Below are 18542 nucleotides of genomic sequence, written 5' to 3' on the forward strand. Positions count from 1 at the left end.
ACAAGCAGTACCCTCCACACACTTACAAAGTTTGGAGATGGTCTCTCCCCATTTGAATATAGATTATACATTCTACTCTTCGATCTCTCACATTAGGAAATCAACTGTATCATCCGCCTTGACTCAAATCAGCTTTACATAGATTTGACAATATTGTCCCCGAGTATGCTCTCCAATTTTACACACAGGATTTTTTAAGGAGTCACTCAGGATGGCTTCGTTGTGAGAGAGCTGGTGGATATCTTTATCAACATATGTATGTTCCCATTGGTTAATCAAGGTAGCCTATCATCACCTTTCGATTATGTAGAGAGGGTAGACTATATTCCACCAAAGCAACATATTTGTTAATTATGTACATTTGGTGAGAGAGAGACACATGAACATTACCTACTCACATGTCCAATCTACTATACCAGCAAGGAGGTTTCCTTGGAAGCGTCACTAAGGCTTACACCCTTTTAGTTATAATTAAATATATTTGATTAAAGTGTATTCTCACACTCCCCCTCTTGTGAAAGAAAAGGATTTCATATGCCTTCTTTGGATATTTTAGTCGCCTTTCATGCCCTTAGTATGCATCTTTTGCAATCTCTTTTATCCAAATTTTGCACGCCTCTAGGAAAATACATTGGTCAACGTCAACCAAACAAGTGTTCAATCTAGGCACTAAGACCCTCCAAGTTTCCTTCTCTGTCTCGCCACAATACCTTCTACATGTCATTGCTATATACAAATCACCTAAAGTAAGAGCAACAACACTCATCGAGCTCTTAGATGACATAATATCCATAATAGATCTAAGAACCCATATTGTCGTCGTTGGTGACCTCAACATACACATTGATGAACTTAGAAAGCATTCTCTAGGGCAAAGGCTACAAACAATTGCTTAAAGGACCAACTAGAATATACAATTCAGCCCTAGACCACAAAACATGATGCATGGAACCAACTTTTGCTACTAGTCAGATCACTCCTCAACTCACATTCTCATTCTAAAGCAAGCAACATAATGATATTGTGACCTTCTCTTTCATTCCCACAGCAATCCGCCTTTGCTCCACCCACCAGCCACAATATCAAATACCTCGTTGGCTGAGGAGTTATTTCTGAACCTTCATCATGACTTAGGACTCTCTCCTTTTCCAAATTCTAGAGAATCTCTCTCTCTCTCTCTCTCTCTCTCTCTCTCTTCAAACTCCAAAGAATCACTCCCTCCCCCCTCTCTTTCCATGTGAGAATTTTTGTGGTATAGGCTTTATTTTTAAAAGTCTCATTTTATAAGGGCATTCTCGCTTTCTTTCATTTTATTTCTATAGGTTTTGTGTGGTATAGGCTTTTGTGTGGTAAAGACTTCAATTTTAAAGTTTTTAGTTTTTGGCACTCCCCACAGGGCAATGGTGCCAGTGCTATGTATATATATAAAGATATATATTCTATTACATATTAACCATGGACAACCAAGGTACAAGGAGAGGAGAGAAAAGAGAAATCTTGGGTTTCTAAAAAATAAGAGAAAAAAATCCCTTCCATTGACCCTTTGTATTCCAGCTTCCATTCCAGCTTTTAGCTCTTGGCCCATCCACATGAATTTATTAACACCAGACTCATCTATCAGCCCGAGAGAGCAGAGCTGAAATATCCTCCTGTAGCTAATTACACGGATACTGACGATTCAATTAGGTTTGGTCGAAGTGCAGTTGACGTTTCCGGCATTTCATTCGCACAATATATGCACCAATTTTCGTAGGGCATTGAGGGGAGATATTCTGCAAGGCGTGACTTCTCCTCCTGGTAGCTCTTCCATCACCACATCAGCGGGTAATTCTGTGGTTCATGATCCAACACCTTCCTCTCGCACAAAACATGGTATCACTTCATCAGAGGAGGATGATCATATTGCAAGCGTGCTTAGAGGATCCACCTTGCCTCCAAGGTCATCCACCTACACTCGATGAGTGATCCTGGTGTGCGGCAACCTGCTCCTTTTATGTATAAGACACCTTCTCCCCTTAGAGTACATGTCTTCTCCAAAGAGAATTCTTATGGCATCTAATTAGAGAGAGTTTGCATCTCATATGGGTGAGATAAGTAGTTCGAGATGAGCGCGCAAACACACTGATGGGTGCCCATGGGATAAGAGAGAGAGAGAGAAGAAGAAGAAGAAATAAAGAGAGGAGAAATTAGAGATGCCCATTGCCATGGAGATAATTAGATTAGTATAAAGCTTTTGATCATACATAAACTATGTTGCTAATAAATATATACGTATATACATACATATGTATATACTTATATACATATCTTAATATCTTTTACGTACCGCAACAACGCATGCGAGTTGAGTACTAGTATAGTATTTATTATATATAATCTAGTGCCCCATGTTGCTTATTTCCCCTTTATATATATGCCCTTTATAACACCACTCTTTTTCTTCTTCTTAGAGGCGAATTCTTTGTATCTACAAGCAAACATTCACTCCGCCCCTTGTGAATGTTATTTTGAAAGAAAGAAACAAACAATAAATATTTTCTCTAATTCTCTTAAACCTCTCGTGTGTGTGTGTGTGTGTGTGATGGGCGCAGGAAGGGCTGCGCCGGGGGTTGCTGCAGGCTCATCGCAGCAGCTCTCCACCTTCAATTTCTCCAAACAACCCTACATTGAAGATGTCGGACCCCGGAAAATGTCTGCTGTTTCTTGCTTTCTTCTTCCTCGTTTCTATTACTGAGTTTTCTTCTTCTTATTGTCTTTTCATTCAATCTAACCGTTTTTCGTGGCGATGCTGATGAACAGTAAAAGCATCCGTTTCAGCACCATGGCCGCCCATGAGATCGTCAAGGCTGCCGAGCTTCAGATCTTCGAGCGCTCTCTATATCAGCTGCCAGAACGTAACCCTGTCCCTTACGGTGTTCTGGACACTCGCATGGTAATCCATGGCTAAAAAACAATTAGTTTTTAATTATCTAAAAATCACAAATGGCAATGATACTTTCACTCTAATTTTAGGAAAGTGAAATTTAAATTATGTTTCTTAACAAGGATTCTTCTTACTTAGTCTGTTTTTCTATAGAAGAAAGCTTTGTTCTTACTAACCAGTAAAAAAACTCTCAAATGTCAGTGTTGTTTTTTCTCAAAACACACAGGAAAATGAAGGGAAAAATTACATTTTCTATAAGATATTCTTCTTAAGGAGACAAGAGTAATTGCATATCAAAATGTAGAAAGAGTGGATTTATCAATGCTAATGTTTTTTTTTTTGGATAACAAAACTTCTATTTAATATAAAAGATGGTGTTTGGCAGGGTACGACCAGAAAGAAACGGGATGCGCAGTGCTCTACGTGTTTCGGTACATTGACCACATGCCCTGGCCATTTTGGCTATGTGAAGCTCGAGCTGCCTGTATTCCACATAGGCTATTTCAAGAATATCTTAAAAATTCTTCAATGCATATGCAAGGTATGTACACAACTCATGCCAACTTATTAGTAGATACTAAACATGCATGAAACCTCCTGTGCCATACTTGAAACATTGACATGTAAGGGCAGATCTTATCTTTCCTGTGATATGCCTCACCTCTACAAATAGGAATTGGCTTGTTCACATTATCACACCCATGGCACAAGGCAGGGAGGCGGCAGTGTGAGCGATTGTCCTTGCAGCTGTGGTGCTACCCTCATCGTTGTCATTGCAGCGATGGCACGACCAGCACACCCAAGCAATTTTCTGCAGCACCAAGCCATCTCTCTAGGAATTGGATGTTAATTTTTAAGTTTTCTACATACAGCCAAGAGATGAGAGTTTGTTTGTTCTACCACTAGATTTTTTCATTTTTTTCCCAACTAGCCTCAGGCCCAAGATCCTCCCATAGTTATCGTTTTTCACCACCCTTAGGCAATGGCCGTAGCCCGGAGGCACTTTTTAATCCGTCCATTGGCAATGCCGTGAGGAAGCACCTTGTGGGGTTCTGAACCCAAGACCTCTTGGTCCTAGACAAACACCTTTACCACTTGAACTATCATCACATTGGCTACTGCTAGATTTTTCTTGCCCATCACTTACTCCATCATTCCACCCAACTATTGGAAAGTTTATCTCCATTTCTAATGTTGACTTGGGACCTACTTTGAGCTTTGATGATTTGTCTTTACTGCAAACTTAGCATTGTATCAAAAATGCTTTCATCCATTTCCTCAATGCATCTTTGTTTCCTCTCATATGCAGCTAGATGCCCATCTTACATGTTTGTTGGCATCGCAGATAATTCAAGGTTGGTGTCATGGCCAAAGTAACTGGTAATGCAGTGGCTTCTTTTAGCTTCTAGAAAGCCTCCCATTTTGTTTCCATAATCCCCTGAATCTTCTTCCTTCTAGTCTTCACACCCCAAAAAGGTTTGAGTGGGATTGCAAATGTGTCCTTGCATCATGAGCAAGCCTGATGAATTGTAGGATAGAAGAGCCTCCAACATGAAACAGGGACAAGAGCGAGGAGGGATACATACATGTAGTGGAGTGTCGTACAATGATTTCTCAACCAGCGATAACCTTGGATATTTTAAACACACATTAGATCTATGAACCTTGTTGAAAAGTTGCCTTAGTTAATTATTTAGGGGGGAGTGTTAGAAGTAGCAAATAATCATTCATCAACATTTGAGTGTGCAAAGGTTCAAACGTTAAATCACTAGTTACATTTACCCTGACTAGTGTTGAAAAGGTGAGGTGAAGAGGCTTGCACAGTCTTCTTATGTATGTCCCTTATACGTTCTTTCTAGTAAAATTCAAATAGGGTTATCTTTTTCCCTCAATTCAAGGAGAGAATTTGGGGGTGATTGGTGATTGTAGGCACTTTTAGGAACCATTTTGGTGCTCACTTCGATGTAATTTTGGTGCCTATATAAGGCTCATCAATGAATGAAGATAAATGCTCTTGCTTTATGCTAGTCACTTGTGTTCATCTCTTTTGCTCATTCTCTTATGTTAATCTCCTTCATTAGGATAATCTCTATGCTTAAACACCATGCTTAACCATCACTTCTTTCCACCCTAATCTCTCCAAGCCCTAATTTCAACAAAGAGCCCACACTCGAGGTGTATGGCTTGATCTTAGCTAAGGTGTGATCCAGTTTATGATTTTGCAAGAATCCATCCATGGCAAATCAATATCAGTGAGTCTACATCTATAGTCTAGACTGTAGGTGTGTCTTTCACACTTAGCCATAAACAAGTAAATCTTCAAACAAGTTTAGCTCTATCTAGGGCCACCCTTAGGACAACCATATTTTGATATTGATGTTAGGCAAGTCTTAAAGAAACAATTCAATTAACACAATTGAATTGAAGTTTGGATCACATAGTCTATGGAAAACTACATTATCATCAATGATTGACGGAGTCTTGGGTCCCAATGGCTAGGACTTGTTGTATCCTTTATTATTAATTGGCGATTAGGCTTAATTGTATGATTAAGTCCAAGGACATTATTAAGTGGTACATACAAAAAGTAGTTACTATTATGTAATACACTTATGAACTTCAATTGGGGAAATAGAAGATTTAGATTTAGATATTTTGTTGGAGGTGCAGATCTCGCATGGGTAGTGAGGATTGCAAGATGGGAAAAGGGAGGCCAAGTAATCTCACATGCAAAGGCAATGTGGAAGATGAAAGGGTATGTAAGTCCAAAGGGACCCCACCTATCTTCAACTCCCCCAATCTTGTCTTTTGTGGAAGACTGGAGGGGTGGTTAGGTAGGGTGGGGACTTGCCTTAGCATGCTAGAGCCTCTGCAAGCTCATGCGGATATGTGTGCCTCCAGGGGTGCTTGTCATGTGCATGAATATGCCATGGACATTCTCAAAGATTATCCCAGAAGAGGCAGCTAGAAAAAGACAGTGAGAACCAGAATTTAGGAGCATCAGGTGCATATGAAAGCAGTAGGTTGGACTTGGAGGACTTGAAGGGGGTACTGTCGGCTGCAAGAGAGTCTGTCGGCTGTACCAGAACAGTGTCGGCTGCAAGCGCATCATTAAAGAGCAAGATATCCAGAACGCGCAGCCCGACCAGGGATTTATTGGAATCCATGCCCAGTCGGCTGGTCCAACAGCAGTCGGCCAGCTCATCTATGGTTCAAGAAGACTATATAAGGCCTTGAGTGCTCATTGGTAGAATCATTCATTCCTCGAGGAAATGGGTCCAGCATTAGGATAGTTTTTGGGTGTTTCCCACCTTTTCTGAAGGCAGCCTAGGGCTGTAGATTAGGAGTACCTTTTTGTACTATGTGAATATAGTGAATTTCCAGCATCTCTCTCTCTCTCTTTTCTCTCTTCATGTCTGCGTTTTGCATCAGATTGTTTCCAGTGGTGTTTAGGGCTGAAAGAAGACCCCCAGAGCTTCCGCGTGTTACATTGGTATCAGAGCATTAGGCTCAGCAAAGCTAAACACTGATTCAATCCCATATGATGGTGTACAGGTCCAAGGTACAGGAAAGTACACGGATACGAAGCCCAAGGCAAAGAACACAGAATCGGGAAGAGCTCCCAGAGGTTTGTTGGTGGTGTTCCACAAAGCCCAGAGGGGATGGCAGTCCTGTGAGCCAGATAGGTTCTCGGGCAACTGTCTCAAGGGAGGATTATCCTCCAAGGGGTGATGTGAGAGTGCCAGACTCAATTATCAGGAATGAAGACCAAGACAGTGTTCAGAGTCAGGGCAAGAATGGATTGGGGACTAGATGGAACAGATGCATAGATCTTATTCAGAGGCAGAGTGGTTTTGGAGGTCGGGCCGGGTTTTCAGTGAAAAGGGTTGCGAGAGATGGATGGATGACAGAGGGACTCCGGAAATAGAGTGGGATGATGATAGTCATCCAAGAACAGGTTTGAATCCCGTCTTCAAGTTTAGTAGAGGGGGATCTCATGTGCATGAATATGCCATGGACATTCTCAGAGATTATCCAGAAGAGGTAGCCAGAAAAAGACAGTTAGAACCAGAATTTAGGAGCATCAGGTGCAGATGAAAGCAGTAGGTTGGACTTGGAGGACTTGGAGGACTTGAAGGGGGTACTGTCGGTTGCAAGAGAGTCTGTCGGCTGTACCAGAACAGTGTCGGCTGCAAGCGCATCATTACAGAGCAAGATATCCAAAAGGCGCAGCCTGACCAGGGATTTTTGGAATCCATGCCTATTTGGCTCGTCTGACAGCAGTCGGCCAGCTCATCTATGGTTCAAGAAGACTATTTAAGGCCTTGAGTGCTCATTGGTAGAATCATTCATTCCTCTAGGGAATGGGCCAGCATTAGGACAGTTTTTGGGTGTTTCCCACCTTTTCTGAAGGCAGCCTAGGGCTGTAGATTAGGAGTACCTTTTTGTACTATATGGATATACTGAATTTCCAGCATATCTCTCTCTCTCTACTCTCTCTTCATGTCTGCGTTTTGCATCAGATTGTTTCCAGTGGGGTTTAGGGCTGAAAGAAGACCCCCAGAGCTTCCGCGTGTTACATTGGTATCAGAGCATCAGGCTCAACAGAGCTAAACACTGATTCAATCCCATATGATGGTGTACAGGTCCAAGGTACAGGAAAGTACACAGATATGAAGCCCAAGGCAAAGAACACAGAATCGGGAAGAGCTCCGAGGAGGTTTGCTGGTGGTGTTCCACAAGCCCAGAGGGGATGGCAGTCCTGTGAGCCAAATAGGTTCTCAGGCAATTGTCTCAAGGGAGGATTATCCTCCAAGGGGTGATGTGAGAGTGCCAGACTCAATTCTCAGACTGAAGACCAAGACAGTGTTCAAAGTCAGGGCAAGAATGGATTGGGGACTAGATGGAACAGATGCATAGATCTTATTCAGAGGCAGAGTGGTTTTGGAGGCCGGGCTGGGTTTTCAGTGAAAAGGGTTGCGAGAGATGGATGGATGACAGAGGGACTCTGGGAATAGAGTGGGATGATGACAATCATCCAAGAATAGGTTGGAATCCCGTCATCAAGTTTAGCAGAGGGGGATGTCATGTGCATGAATATGCCATGGACATTCTCAGAGATTATCCAGAAGAGGCAGCCAGAAAAAGACAGTTAGAACCAGAATTTAGGAGCATCAGGTGCAGATGAAAGCAGTAGGTTGGACTTGGAGGACTTGGAGGACTTGAAGGGGGTACTGTCGGTTGCAAGAGAGTCTGTCGGCTGTACCAGAACAGTGTCGGCTGCAAGCGCATCATTACAGAGCAAGATATCGAGAAGGCGCAGCCTGACCAGGGATTTATTGGAATCCATGCCCAGTTGGCTGGTTTGACAGCAGTCGGCCAGCTCATCTATGGTTCAAGAAGACTATTTAAGGCCTTGAGTGCTCATTGGTAGAATCATTCATTCCTCTAGGAAATGGGCCAGCATTAGGACAGTTTTTGGGTGTTTCCCACCTTTTCTGAAGGCAGCCTAGGGCTGTAGATTAGGAGTACCTTTTTGTACTATATGAATATACTGAATTTCCAGCATATCTCTCTCTCTCTACTCTCTCTTCATGTCTGCGTTTTGCATCAGATTGTTTCCAGTGGTGTTTAGGGCTGAAAGAAGACCCCCAGAGCTTCCGCGTGTTACAGTGCCAGTGGCTCTAGAAAGCACACTGGGCAGCTCAAATGTTGGCCAACCACTGTAACCAAACTTGGTGTGTGAACCATGACACATCATGGGTGGTGTGGCAACTCTTGGTCTCCAAGATATTTGTCTTTTTGCTTCAACTCATGTAGTTCTTATGGATGGTTAAAGCAATATTTGTTGTTTTGAGTCCTTGTTTTTTAATTCAGTTGAACCAAATCCTTGTTTTGAGTCCTTGTTTTTTAATTCAGTTGAACCAAATCCTATGGGTGTGGTAATTGAACTCGTGACGAGCACGAAAGCTTTTGAATAAAGTACTTAGTGAGTTTTGCAATTGCAATGTATCTATAGATGATTTGCCTCATGGTTTGCAACCCACTTGGACAATAGATCATGTGATTGATTTAGAGCTAGGTGCAAAATTGATATTTTTTAGCCTTTTAAGTTTGTTTGAAAAGGAGAAAATTGCAAGATGTCATGTGCAAGATGTGCACATGCATACTTCAAAGCTAGTCTTGGTGGTGTTGCTGTCGGCCAGCATAAGAAAGACCCAAGGAACCTGTTAGTTTAGGTAATTTACTACCTTTTCAAGGTAGCCTATGGCTGTGGGATTTTACCTCCTTTTTGTACTATATGATATATTGAATTCTCAGCTATCTCTCTCTCTCTCTCTCTCTCTCTCTCTTCTCTCTCTTTTGCTTGCGTTTTTGCATTAGCATGTTCCAAGATGTGTTTAGGGCTGAAAGAAGACTCCCAAAGCTTCCGCATGTTACATTGGTATCAGAGCATCAGGCTCAGTAAGGCTAAACACTGATTCAGTCCCAGATGAAGGTGTAGAGGTCCAAGGTACAGGAAAGTGCACAAGTACCGAGGCCCAAGGCAAGGAACACAAGACAGGGAAGAACTCCCAGGAGGTTTGTTGGTGGGGTTCGACAAAGCCCAAGGGGATGGTAGTCCTGTGAGTCGGGTGCCACTTGGGGCATCCCTGAAAGACTTTCAGGCAACGGTTCTAAGGGAGGTTGATCCTCCAAGGGGTGGAGTGAGAGTGCCAGACTCATTTCTCAGGAATGAAGACCAAAGACAGTGTTCACGGATAGGGCAAGAACGGAATGGGGACCGGATGGAACAGATGCATAAATCTTTATCAGAGTTAGAGTGGATTTGGAGACCAGGCGGGGTGTTCAGTGAAAAGGTTGCCAAAGAAGGAAGGGTGACAGAGGGGACTCAGGGAATAGAATGGGATGATGACAATCATCCAAGAAACAGATTGGAATCCCGTCATCAAGTTTAGCAGAGGGGGATGCCATATCCAAGACATGCACATGCATACTTCAAAGCTAGTCCTGAAGAGGCAATAGGATAAAGACTGACTAGATGGAATCTGTTCTGGAGTCTTACGACCTCGCCGATTTCGTCGTTGTTGGTGTTCCACGGCCGGAAGTAGAGGAAGGGGAGTTACCGTCAACCCGAAAGGACCGGGAGGCCCAGACACAGATGTGGGATCGTGTCAACGCCAGGGTCCGTTCGTTTATTTTCCTCAACTGCACATCGCAGACAGGTAATCAATCATGTAAAGCATATGACACTGGCCAGAGGTATATGGCAGCATTTGGCTTCTCTTTACAACAGGGTATCGCCCATGAAGAGGATTTCCTTGGAAGTACAGATGCGGGTTATGAGCCCTGCAAAGTCGTCGACGATGCGGGAGCATATTAACAAGCTGCAGGCTCTTCAGCAGGAAGTTCTTCAGGCTGGGAAGGAGATATCGTCAGAGGACATGGCCATAACGTTGCTGTCACATTTGCCCTCTTCGTACTCAGCATTTTACTCCTCTTTGATTACCAGTGGCAGGCTCAGCACCATCACGTGGGAGGAGCTTGTGCCCATGGTCCTGGACCAAGAGGAACGATTCACGAACCCTCCTCAGGGTGGAGGTTCGGAGGCCTTTACTGGCCAACGGTCGAAATGCCGTAACTCGGGCAAAGGGAAGGCTTCATCGGAGAAGTCTTCTGAGAAGAAGCCCGACGCTGACCTCGAGAAACTGAAGGCAGAGAGGACCTGTAATTGTGGCGAGAAAGGCCATGCCACACGTCTTGATTGGACGTCTGGATGTTGTGGCTGCTTGCGGCTGTGCTTGGCTTGCCCTCCTTGCGTCCTCTTTGGGCGGCAGTGTCCCAAGCGGAAGACCGAGAAGGGTGAAGACTCCTCAGCAGCAATCATAAAGACTCTGGCTTTTGTGCACCTGGAGGTGATGGACACCGATGCTTCATTTTCTTCAGGCAGGGAGGAGATTGGAGGACTCTCCGCAACGGATACTCGGGAGTGGATTCTCGATAGTGGTGCTTCCAGGCACATGACTCCTTCCCGTTCCGGTTTACAGGATCTCTGCAGGCTTTCTGGTCATATTCTTACTGGGGATACGTCCACTATCCCAGTTCACAGTGAGGGCAGGATGGAGATAGTTCCCGATGGTGGCAGAGGGGGGAAGCATTTCTCCTAGGTGTTGTATGTTCCGGCACTTGGTTTTCACTATTGTCAGTGCATCACGTTTGCAAGACTGGCGTACGGGTGGAGTTTGATGAGCATTTTGTTGCTCTCCGGGACAAAGCAACAGGCCAAGTGGTTTGGGAAGACGGAGTGGAGAATGGAGTTTACAGGCTTTCAGCACTCTCTCTCCCAGGTCCTCAGGTTTGTGATGAGTGGCAGTCTGGTAATGGCCACTTAAGTGTGGATATGCTGCAGGTACGGGCTTTCCGGGACCAGATGGTGGATAGCTTACCAGTAGATGGCAGCAGTTGGCAGGAACTGTCCAGTACTGATGTTGGAAGTTCTTGTGTTCGTCAGTCAGAGGAAGCTGAACAGGTCACTTATGCTCTCGTAGTGTTCAGGACATAGAACCTCCAGTAGATGAGGATGTTCTTTCCACGGGGACCTTTCGGAAAGCCAGGCAGGTGGCAGGTGCTTACCTGCAGAAGGAGGTGGTTTCTCCAGGCTTTGTGGTCCCGGATTCAGAGGGGGTGGTTGACAGGTTTCATCAAGTTTCTAGGACTTGTTTGTGCACCGTAACAGGTGTTGATCCTTGTGAGCAGTGTGATGCCTTTTTGACTCAGAAGCTGTATGGTTCATGGATCTGGTTGATGGACACCAAATTGGACGGGAGCTTCCTGATGAGGCAGTTGAGCTCATGGATGCAGATGTCTCTTTGGGAGGCAGGATTGCGTTTCCTGTGGTTTCTGCTGTGAGAATACGCAGCGGAGATGATGACCAGATCTGGGAACACGAGCAAAAAAACGCAAGCAGAAAAACAGCACAAGAGAGAGAGAGAGAGATGTAGGCGTGTAACTCTGCTCTGATATACACAAGAAGATCTTGAATATGATACAAATATGGTATGGGGGTTGGGGGTCTATATATATGCCCCTGGGAGAGCAGTCGGCCAGCATAGGAAGTGCCCACGACTGCTGAAAAATGTCCACGACTGCATAAATGCAATCGGCCAGCAGAAAAGTGCCCACGACTGAGAAAGTGCAGTCGGCCAGCAGTCCAGTAGCCCACGACTCATGTGTATGCAGTCGGCCAGCACTAGAGTGCTCCTGGCATCCTCTGGCAACCCTCCCAACCACTGGAAAAATGGGAAAAAATAGGGGAAAAATACGGGGAGTGAGGAAAAATGATAAAACACCTCATAAGGGCGGGCACACCCACAACAAAGGCCCTGGTGTATAAATCTAGACAAGAGATGACTTCTAACACCCCCTTTCAGCTCCTGGCTGTGAAACCAACCACTGGGAGTTGGGGTGCCGCCTGAGCAAATCCTGAGAGAGCGACTTCGTGAAGAGGTCCACTGTACTGTCCTCCGTCGAACATAACTCTAGCAGGATGTCATCAGCAACGATCTGTTCACGAACAAAGTGCCTCTGGATGACCATGGGTTCCTCGAGTGGAAGCCCAAACCTGCAATGTAACCTCCTCCTGCTCCGTAAAACTGCTCCTGGGCCTGAAGTAGATCCCCTCGTGTCCGGATCTCCTCCCCAAACTGAGTCACTCCAACCGTGGAGTCGGACTCCATCCGACAATCCCCCTCCTTTGTACAAGAGTCCATGATCCTTCGCATGCCGCAGAAACCACAGGAAATGCAATCCTGCCTCCCAAAGAGACATCCGCAACCATGAGCTCAACCGCCTCATCAGGAAGCTCCCGTCCAATTTGGTGTCCATCAACCAGATCAATGAACCATACAGCTTCTGAGTCACAGAGACATCACATTGCTCACACAAGGATCAACACCTGTTACGGTGCACAAACAAGTCCTGGAAACTTGATGAAACCTTTCAACCACCCCCTCTGAATCCGGAACCACAAAGCCTGGAGAAACCACCTCCTTCTGCAAGTAAGCACCTGCCACCTGCCTGGCTTTCCGAAAGGTCCCCGTGGAAAGAACATCCTCAACTACTGGAGGTTCTTTGTCCCGAACACGACGAGACAACAGAGCATAAGTGACCTGTTCAGTTTCCTCTGACTCACGAACACAAGAACTACCAACATCAGTACTGGAAAGTTCTTGCCAACTGCTGCCATCTACTGGTAAGCTATCCACCATCTGGTCTCGGAAAGCCTGTACTTGCAGCGTATCCACACTTGAGTGGTCATTACCAGACTGCCACTCATCACAATCCTGAGGACCTGGGAGAGAGAGTGCTGAAAGCCTGTAAACTCCATTCTCCACTCCGCCTTCCCAAACCACTTGGCCTGTTGCTTTGTCCCGGAGAGCAACAAAATGCTCATCAAACTCCACCCGTACGCCAGTCTTGCAAACGTGATGCACTGACAACAGATGAAAACCAAGTGCCAGAACATACAACACTTGGGAGGAATGCTTCCCCCCTCTGCCATCGGGAACTATCTCCATCCTGCCCTCACTGTGAACTGGGATAGTGGATGTATCACCAGTAAGAATATGACCAGAAAGCCTGCAGAGATCCTGTAAACCGGAACGGGAAGGAGTCATGTGCCTGGAAGCACCACTATCGAGGTTGCGGAGAGTCCTCCAATCTCCTCCCTGCCTGAAGAAAATGAAACATTGGTGTCCATCACCTCCAGGTGCACAAAAGCCGGAGTCTTCATGATTGCTGTGCTGAGGAGTCTTCACCCTTCTCGGTCTTCCGCTTGGGACACTGCCTCCAATAGTGGCCTTTCTCGCCACAATCATTACAGGTCCTCTCTGCCTTTAGTTTCCGCGGTCAGCGTCGGACTTCTTCTCAGAAGACTTCTCCGATGAAGCCTTCCCTTTGCCCGAGTTACGGCCTTTCGACCGTTGGCCAGTAAAGGCCTCCGAACCTCCACCCTGAGGAGGGTTCGAGAATCGTTCCTCCTGGTCCAGGACCATGGGCACAAGCTCCTCCCACGTGATGGTGCTGAGCTTGCCACTGGTAATCAAAGAGGAGTAAAATGCTGAGTACGAAGAGGGCAAATGTGACAGCAACGTTATGGCTATGTCCTCTGACGATATCTCCTTCCCAGCCTGAAGAACTTCCTGCTGAAGAGCCTGCAGCTTGTTAATATGCTCCCGCATCGTCGACGACTTTGCAGGGCTCATAACCCGCATCCGTACTTCCAAGGAAATCCTCTTCATGGGCGATACCCTGTTGTAAAGTGAGGCCAAATGCTGCCATATACCTCTGGCCAGCGTCATATGCTTTACATGATTGATTACCTGTGGTGTGCAGTTGAGAAAGATAAACGAACGGACCCTGGCGTTGACACGATCCCACATCTGTGTCTGGGCCTCCCGGTCCTTTCGGGTTGACGGTAACTCCCCTTCCTCTACTTCTGGCCGTGGAACACCAACAACGACGAAATCGGCGAGGTCGTAAGACTCCAGAACAGATTCCATCATCACCTTCCATATGCCGTAGTTACTCCCGTCCAACTGACGGTCCACGAGTGTCGGGATCTTCACATGTCTCTCGGCCATCTCAAACAGATCTGCCATTGCGGGGATGTACTCTGAATAGGGTGGGTGGGTGGGAACAAAGAAGAACTAAAACCTGCAAGTGGCTGTCCAGCAAATCAGCCCGCCTTCCTCTTGCTTCTCCTGTTCCCGATCAGCCCAAAACAGTCCACCAATCAGCCACAAAACAGTCCCCCTCTTGCTCACACAAATCCCAAGATCTATCTAGAGCCTAGGGCTCTGATACCATGTTAGAATACGCAGCGGAGATGATGACCAGATCTGGGAACACGAGCAAAAAAACGCAGGCAGAAAAACAGCACAAGAGAGAGAGAGATGTAGGCGTGTAACTCTACTCTGATATACACAAGAAGATCCTGAATATGATACAAATATGGTATGGGGGCTGGGGGCCTCTATATATGCCCCTGGGAGAGCAATCGGCCAGCATAGGAAGTGCCCACGACTGCTGAAAAATGTCCACGTCGGCCAGCAGAAAAGTGCCCACGACTGAGAAACCGCAGTCGGCCAGCAGTCCAGTAGCCCACGACTCGTGTATGCAGTCGGCCAGCACTGGAGTGCTCCTGGCATCCTCTGGCAACCCTCCCAACCACTAGAAAAATGGGAAAAAATAGGGGAAAAATACGGGGAGTGAGGAAAAATGATAAAACACCTCATAAGGGCGGGCACACCCACAACAAAGGCCTTGGTGTATAAATCTAGACAGGAGATGACTTCTAACATCTGCGGCATGCGAAGGATCATGGACTCTTGTACACAGGAGGGGGATTGTTGGATGGAGTCCGACTCCACGGTTGGAGTGACTCGGTTTGGGGAGAAGATCCGGACACGAGGAGATCTACTTCAGGCCTAGGAGCAGTTTTACGGAGTAGTAGGAGACAGTCATCTTTTGCCTTGTCGAGAACAGAGGCAGAGTATCGGGCTGTTTGTGATGCTGCTTGTGAGGTGGTGCGGATGCAGAGGTTACATTGCAGGTTTGGGCTTCCACTGGAGGAACCCATGGTCATCCAGAGGCACTTTGTTCGTGAACGGATTGTTGCTGATGACATCTTGCTAGAGTTCTGTTCGACGGAGGACAGTACGGTGGACCTCTTCACGAAGTCGCTCTCTCAGGATTTGCTCAGGCGGCACATAGTATCACAAAAAGCAAAGAAAGTCTTGGGCAATTTAGCGAGGAGACGATTGACAAAGTCCTCGTCAAAGTAGCTTTGCTCCCCAAAGAGACCAACTGCTTCTGAATGGTTATGAACTCCGTAATAGAATCCATTAGTAGTATTGGCAATCTTTAGGTTGGAGAGCTGATTCTCCAAGGCTACCTTCTAAGTAGAGTTCTCACGGTGATACCTCCTTTGGATGGTATCCCACAATTCTTCTACAGTTTCCTCATCATTGTCATCAAATTGACGAGCAATAGAGGGTTTTATGTTGAAGAAGATAAAGGCACGAGCCCTTGTGTCTTTGTCAGCCCAGGCATCAATCACAGCTCAAGGAGAAGTTGCATCCGGAGAGGCATCAGCACTAGAAACAATACCCCATAGCCGATGATATCGAAGGAGACTCTTCATTTGTAGTGACCAATCAAAATAATTGGTTTCATCTAAGATGGATTCCTTGGGAAGTTGAGGAATGGTTCCATCAAAATAATTGGTCCCATCTAAGACTCTTCATCTGTAGTGCCCAATCAAAATAATTGGTTCCATCTAAGATGGATTCCTTGGGAAGTTGAGGAATGGATGAAGAGATGACAGTCGGTGTAGAAGCCATGGAATCCTCCTCTTGAATTTATAGCAGAAAGGCTGCAAGTAGGTACTTGGGGTTTGCCCACTCCTCCCTAGACGCTAGGTAAGGTGAAAGAAAGATGTAGAATTGTACTCCTTCTAGAGATCGAGGCACATGGGTGAAGATAGGAGCTGACCTGATGTGCGATGAAGTAAGCGAGGGAGAGGCTAATGGAGCAAGTGCATGGTGCTACCACTACTCCAGGGTGGGCACAAAATACAAAATTAGGGGGGGAGAGGGAGGGAGGAGGGCGGGGAAAAAAAAACGCAGCAAGGTATTGTTGTGAGAGAAAAACACAGCAAAGAAGTGCTGTCCAGGAGGCAAAAAACAGCCCTGAATCAGTGCTAGAAAAATGCTGATTTGTGCTTGAAGTAGATCTCCCCCCCATCCACCTCATGTAGGCCCCACTGCATCCACCTTCTTCATAGGAGACATGGTGGAGAAGGCTATACATAGGCTTCAGAACAGCCGATCACAGGATCACGAGGGGCTTATTATGGCTAAGCACCTCTCTTATGTAGGCGACACCATGGCACCCTCCTAGCCCATATGTTTAATAGGGCCCTCTCAAAGGGCTTTCCCCCCCACCCGGTCATTATACATTATTGTGCCTATCTGTTAGGCAGGAGACCCCATGGATCCTAATGACTAAAGAACCATCATGATCGGCCATATCTTGGCCACGTTGTATGGATTTATACTTGAGTTTGAGCTCAGCACATTGGCATAGAGAGAGGAATCACAAAGTTAATTGTTAATGATCCTTGTGAGCCAGTTGATGCCTCGCAGTATCGGAAGTTGCTTGGTTCATTGATCTGGTTACTGAACACGAGATTGGACTTGAGCTTCTCCGTGGGGCTGTTGAGCTCTTTTATGCAGATGCCATTGAAGTCTCATTGGGACGCAGGATTGCGGATCTTGCGGTATCTGCAGAGTACGAAGGATCTAGGACTCTTTTACACAGGAGGGGATGGAGTCAGACTCCAAGGTTGGAGTGACTCAGATTGGGGAGGCGATGGAGACACGAGGAGATCCACTTCAGGTTACAGTTTTACCCTCGGCTCAGGAGCAGTTTCTTGGAGCAGTACAAGGCAGCCAACTATTGCCCTATCTTCGACAGAGGCAGAGTACCGGGCTGCTTGTGGTGCTGCTTGCGAGGTTGTGTGGTTGTGGAGGTTGCTAGGCGAGATTGGGTTTCCACAGAAGGAGCCCACAGTCATCCAGTGTGATAACCAGAGTTGTATAGCTATTGCTCGGAACCCGGTCTTCCATGCCCGGACCAAGCACATAGAGATACAGTATCACTTTGTACGTGAGAAGATCTTGGCTGGTGACATCTTGCTACTTTATTGTTCGACGGAGGACAATGCGGCGGACCTCTTCACGAAGTCTCTACCTCAGGCTATGCTCAGGTGGCGGCACTCGAGCTCCCTAGGGTTGATTTCACAGCCAGGAGCTGAGAGGGGGTGTTAGAAGTCATCTCCTGTCTTTATTAGACACTAGGGCCTCTGTTGTGGGTGTGCCCGCCTTGTATAGGTGTTTTCTCATTTTTCCTCACTCCCCGTATTTTTTTCCATGGTGTGGGAGACTGCCTTGTGCTGGCAGGATGATCCAGGTGCTAGCCGACTGATGGCTACTGGCCGACTGGAGCAGGCCGACTTCACACATGTTTGCATGCTGGCCGACTGATGGCTACTGGCCGACTGGAGCAGGCCGACTTCACACATGTTTGCATGCTGGCCGACTGGAGTGAATCCTGGTCGGGTGACTTCAGCATGCAGTCGGCTGCTCTTCTACTAGCCGACTGCACTCATGGGGCCATATAAAATGGCCCCATGGCCCCCCACCTATCGTATCTTGTTTTCATTGCGGGATCTTGTGTATAGAGAAGAGTCACACGCCTATCTCTCTCCTTCTCTTGTGCTGTCTATTTTCTGCACTCTACTTGCTCTTGTGATCTCAGATTTTGTTATCATCTCCGCTGCGTATTTTGACAAAGATAAGTCGAACTTTGGATTTTATGTACCGACCTTTATTATAAGGGGTATAGAATGCAATCATTCACAAACGTTTGGTAGTGCAATTTTGCAGCCATGGTGCATTTATTTGAGATATGCCAAGATGCCAAGGATCACAAGATCTAGGCTATGATGGTTAAGAGCAAGTGGCTTAGGAAGCCGAGTTGTAGTTCAAAGGGCAAG

At 46.1% G+C, this 18542-nt stretch overlaps 1 protein-coding gene across 2 annotated transcripts in view; it reads left to right on the forward strand.

Moving 5' to 3' along the window:
- The first annotated feature begins 2497 nt into the window (after positions 1 to 2497).
- Positions 2498 to 18542, forward strand: part of NRPC1 (nuclear RNA polymerase C1) — a 69569-nt gene continuing 53524 nt past the window's right edge. Inside the window, exons 1-3 of one of the 2 annotated variants that reach the window (XM_086802569.1) lie at positions 2498 to 2691; positions 2800 to 2932; positions 3309 to 3464. In XM_086802569.1, the coding sequence (XP_086658695.1) occupies positions 2582 to 2691; positions 2800 to 2932; positions 3309 to 3464 (399 nt within the window). In that variant the 5' untranslated portion in view covers positions 2498 to 2581. The remainder of the gene's footprint in view (positions 2692 to 2799; positions 2933 to 3308; positions 3465 to 18542) is intronic. The other variant, XM_086802570.1, reaches the window with a different exon arrangement.

The sequence above is a fragment of the Cibotium barometz genome, chromosome 9 (assembly GCF_041138505.1).
Source record: "Cibotium barometz isolate CiBa-2024 chromosome 9, ASM4113850v1, whole genome shotgun sequence".
NCBI classification, from domain to species: domain Eukaryota; kingdom Viridiplantae; phylum Streptophyta; class Polypodiopsida; order Cyatheales; family Cibotiaceae; genus Cibotium; species Cibotium barometz.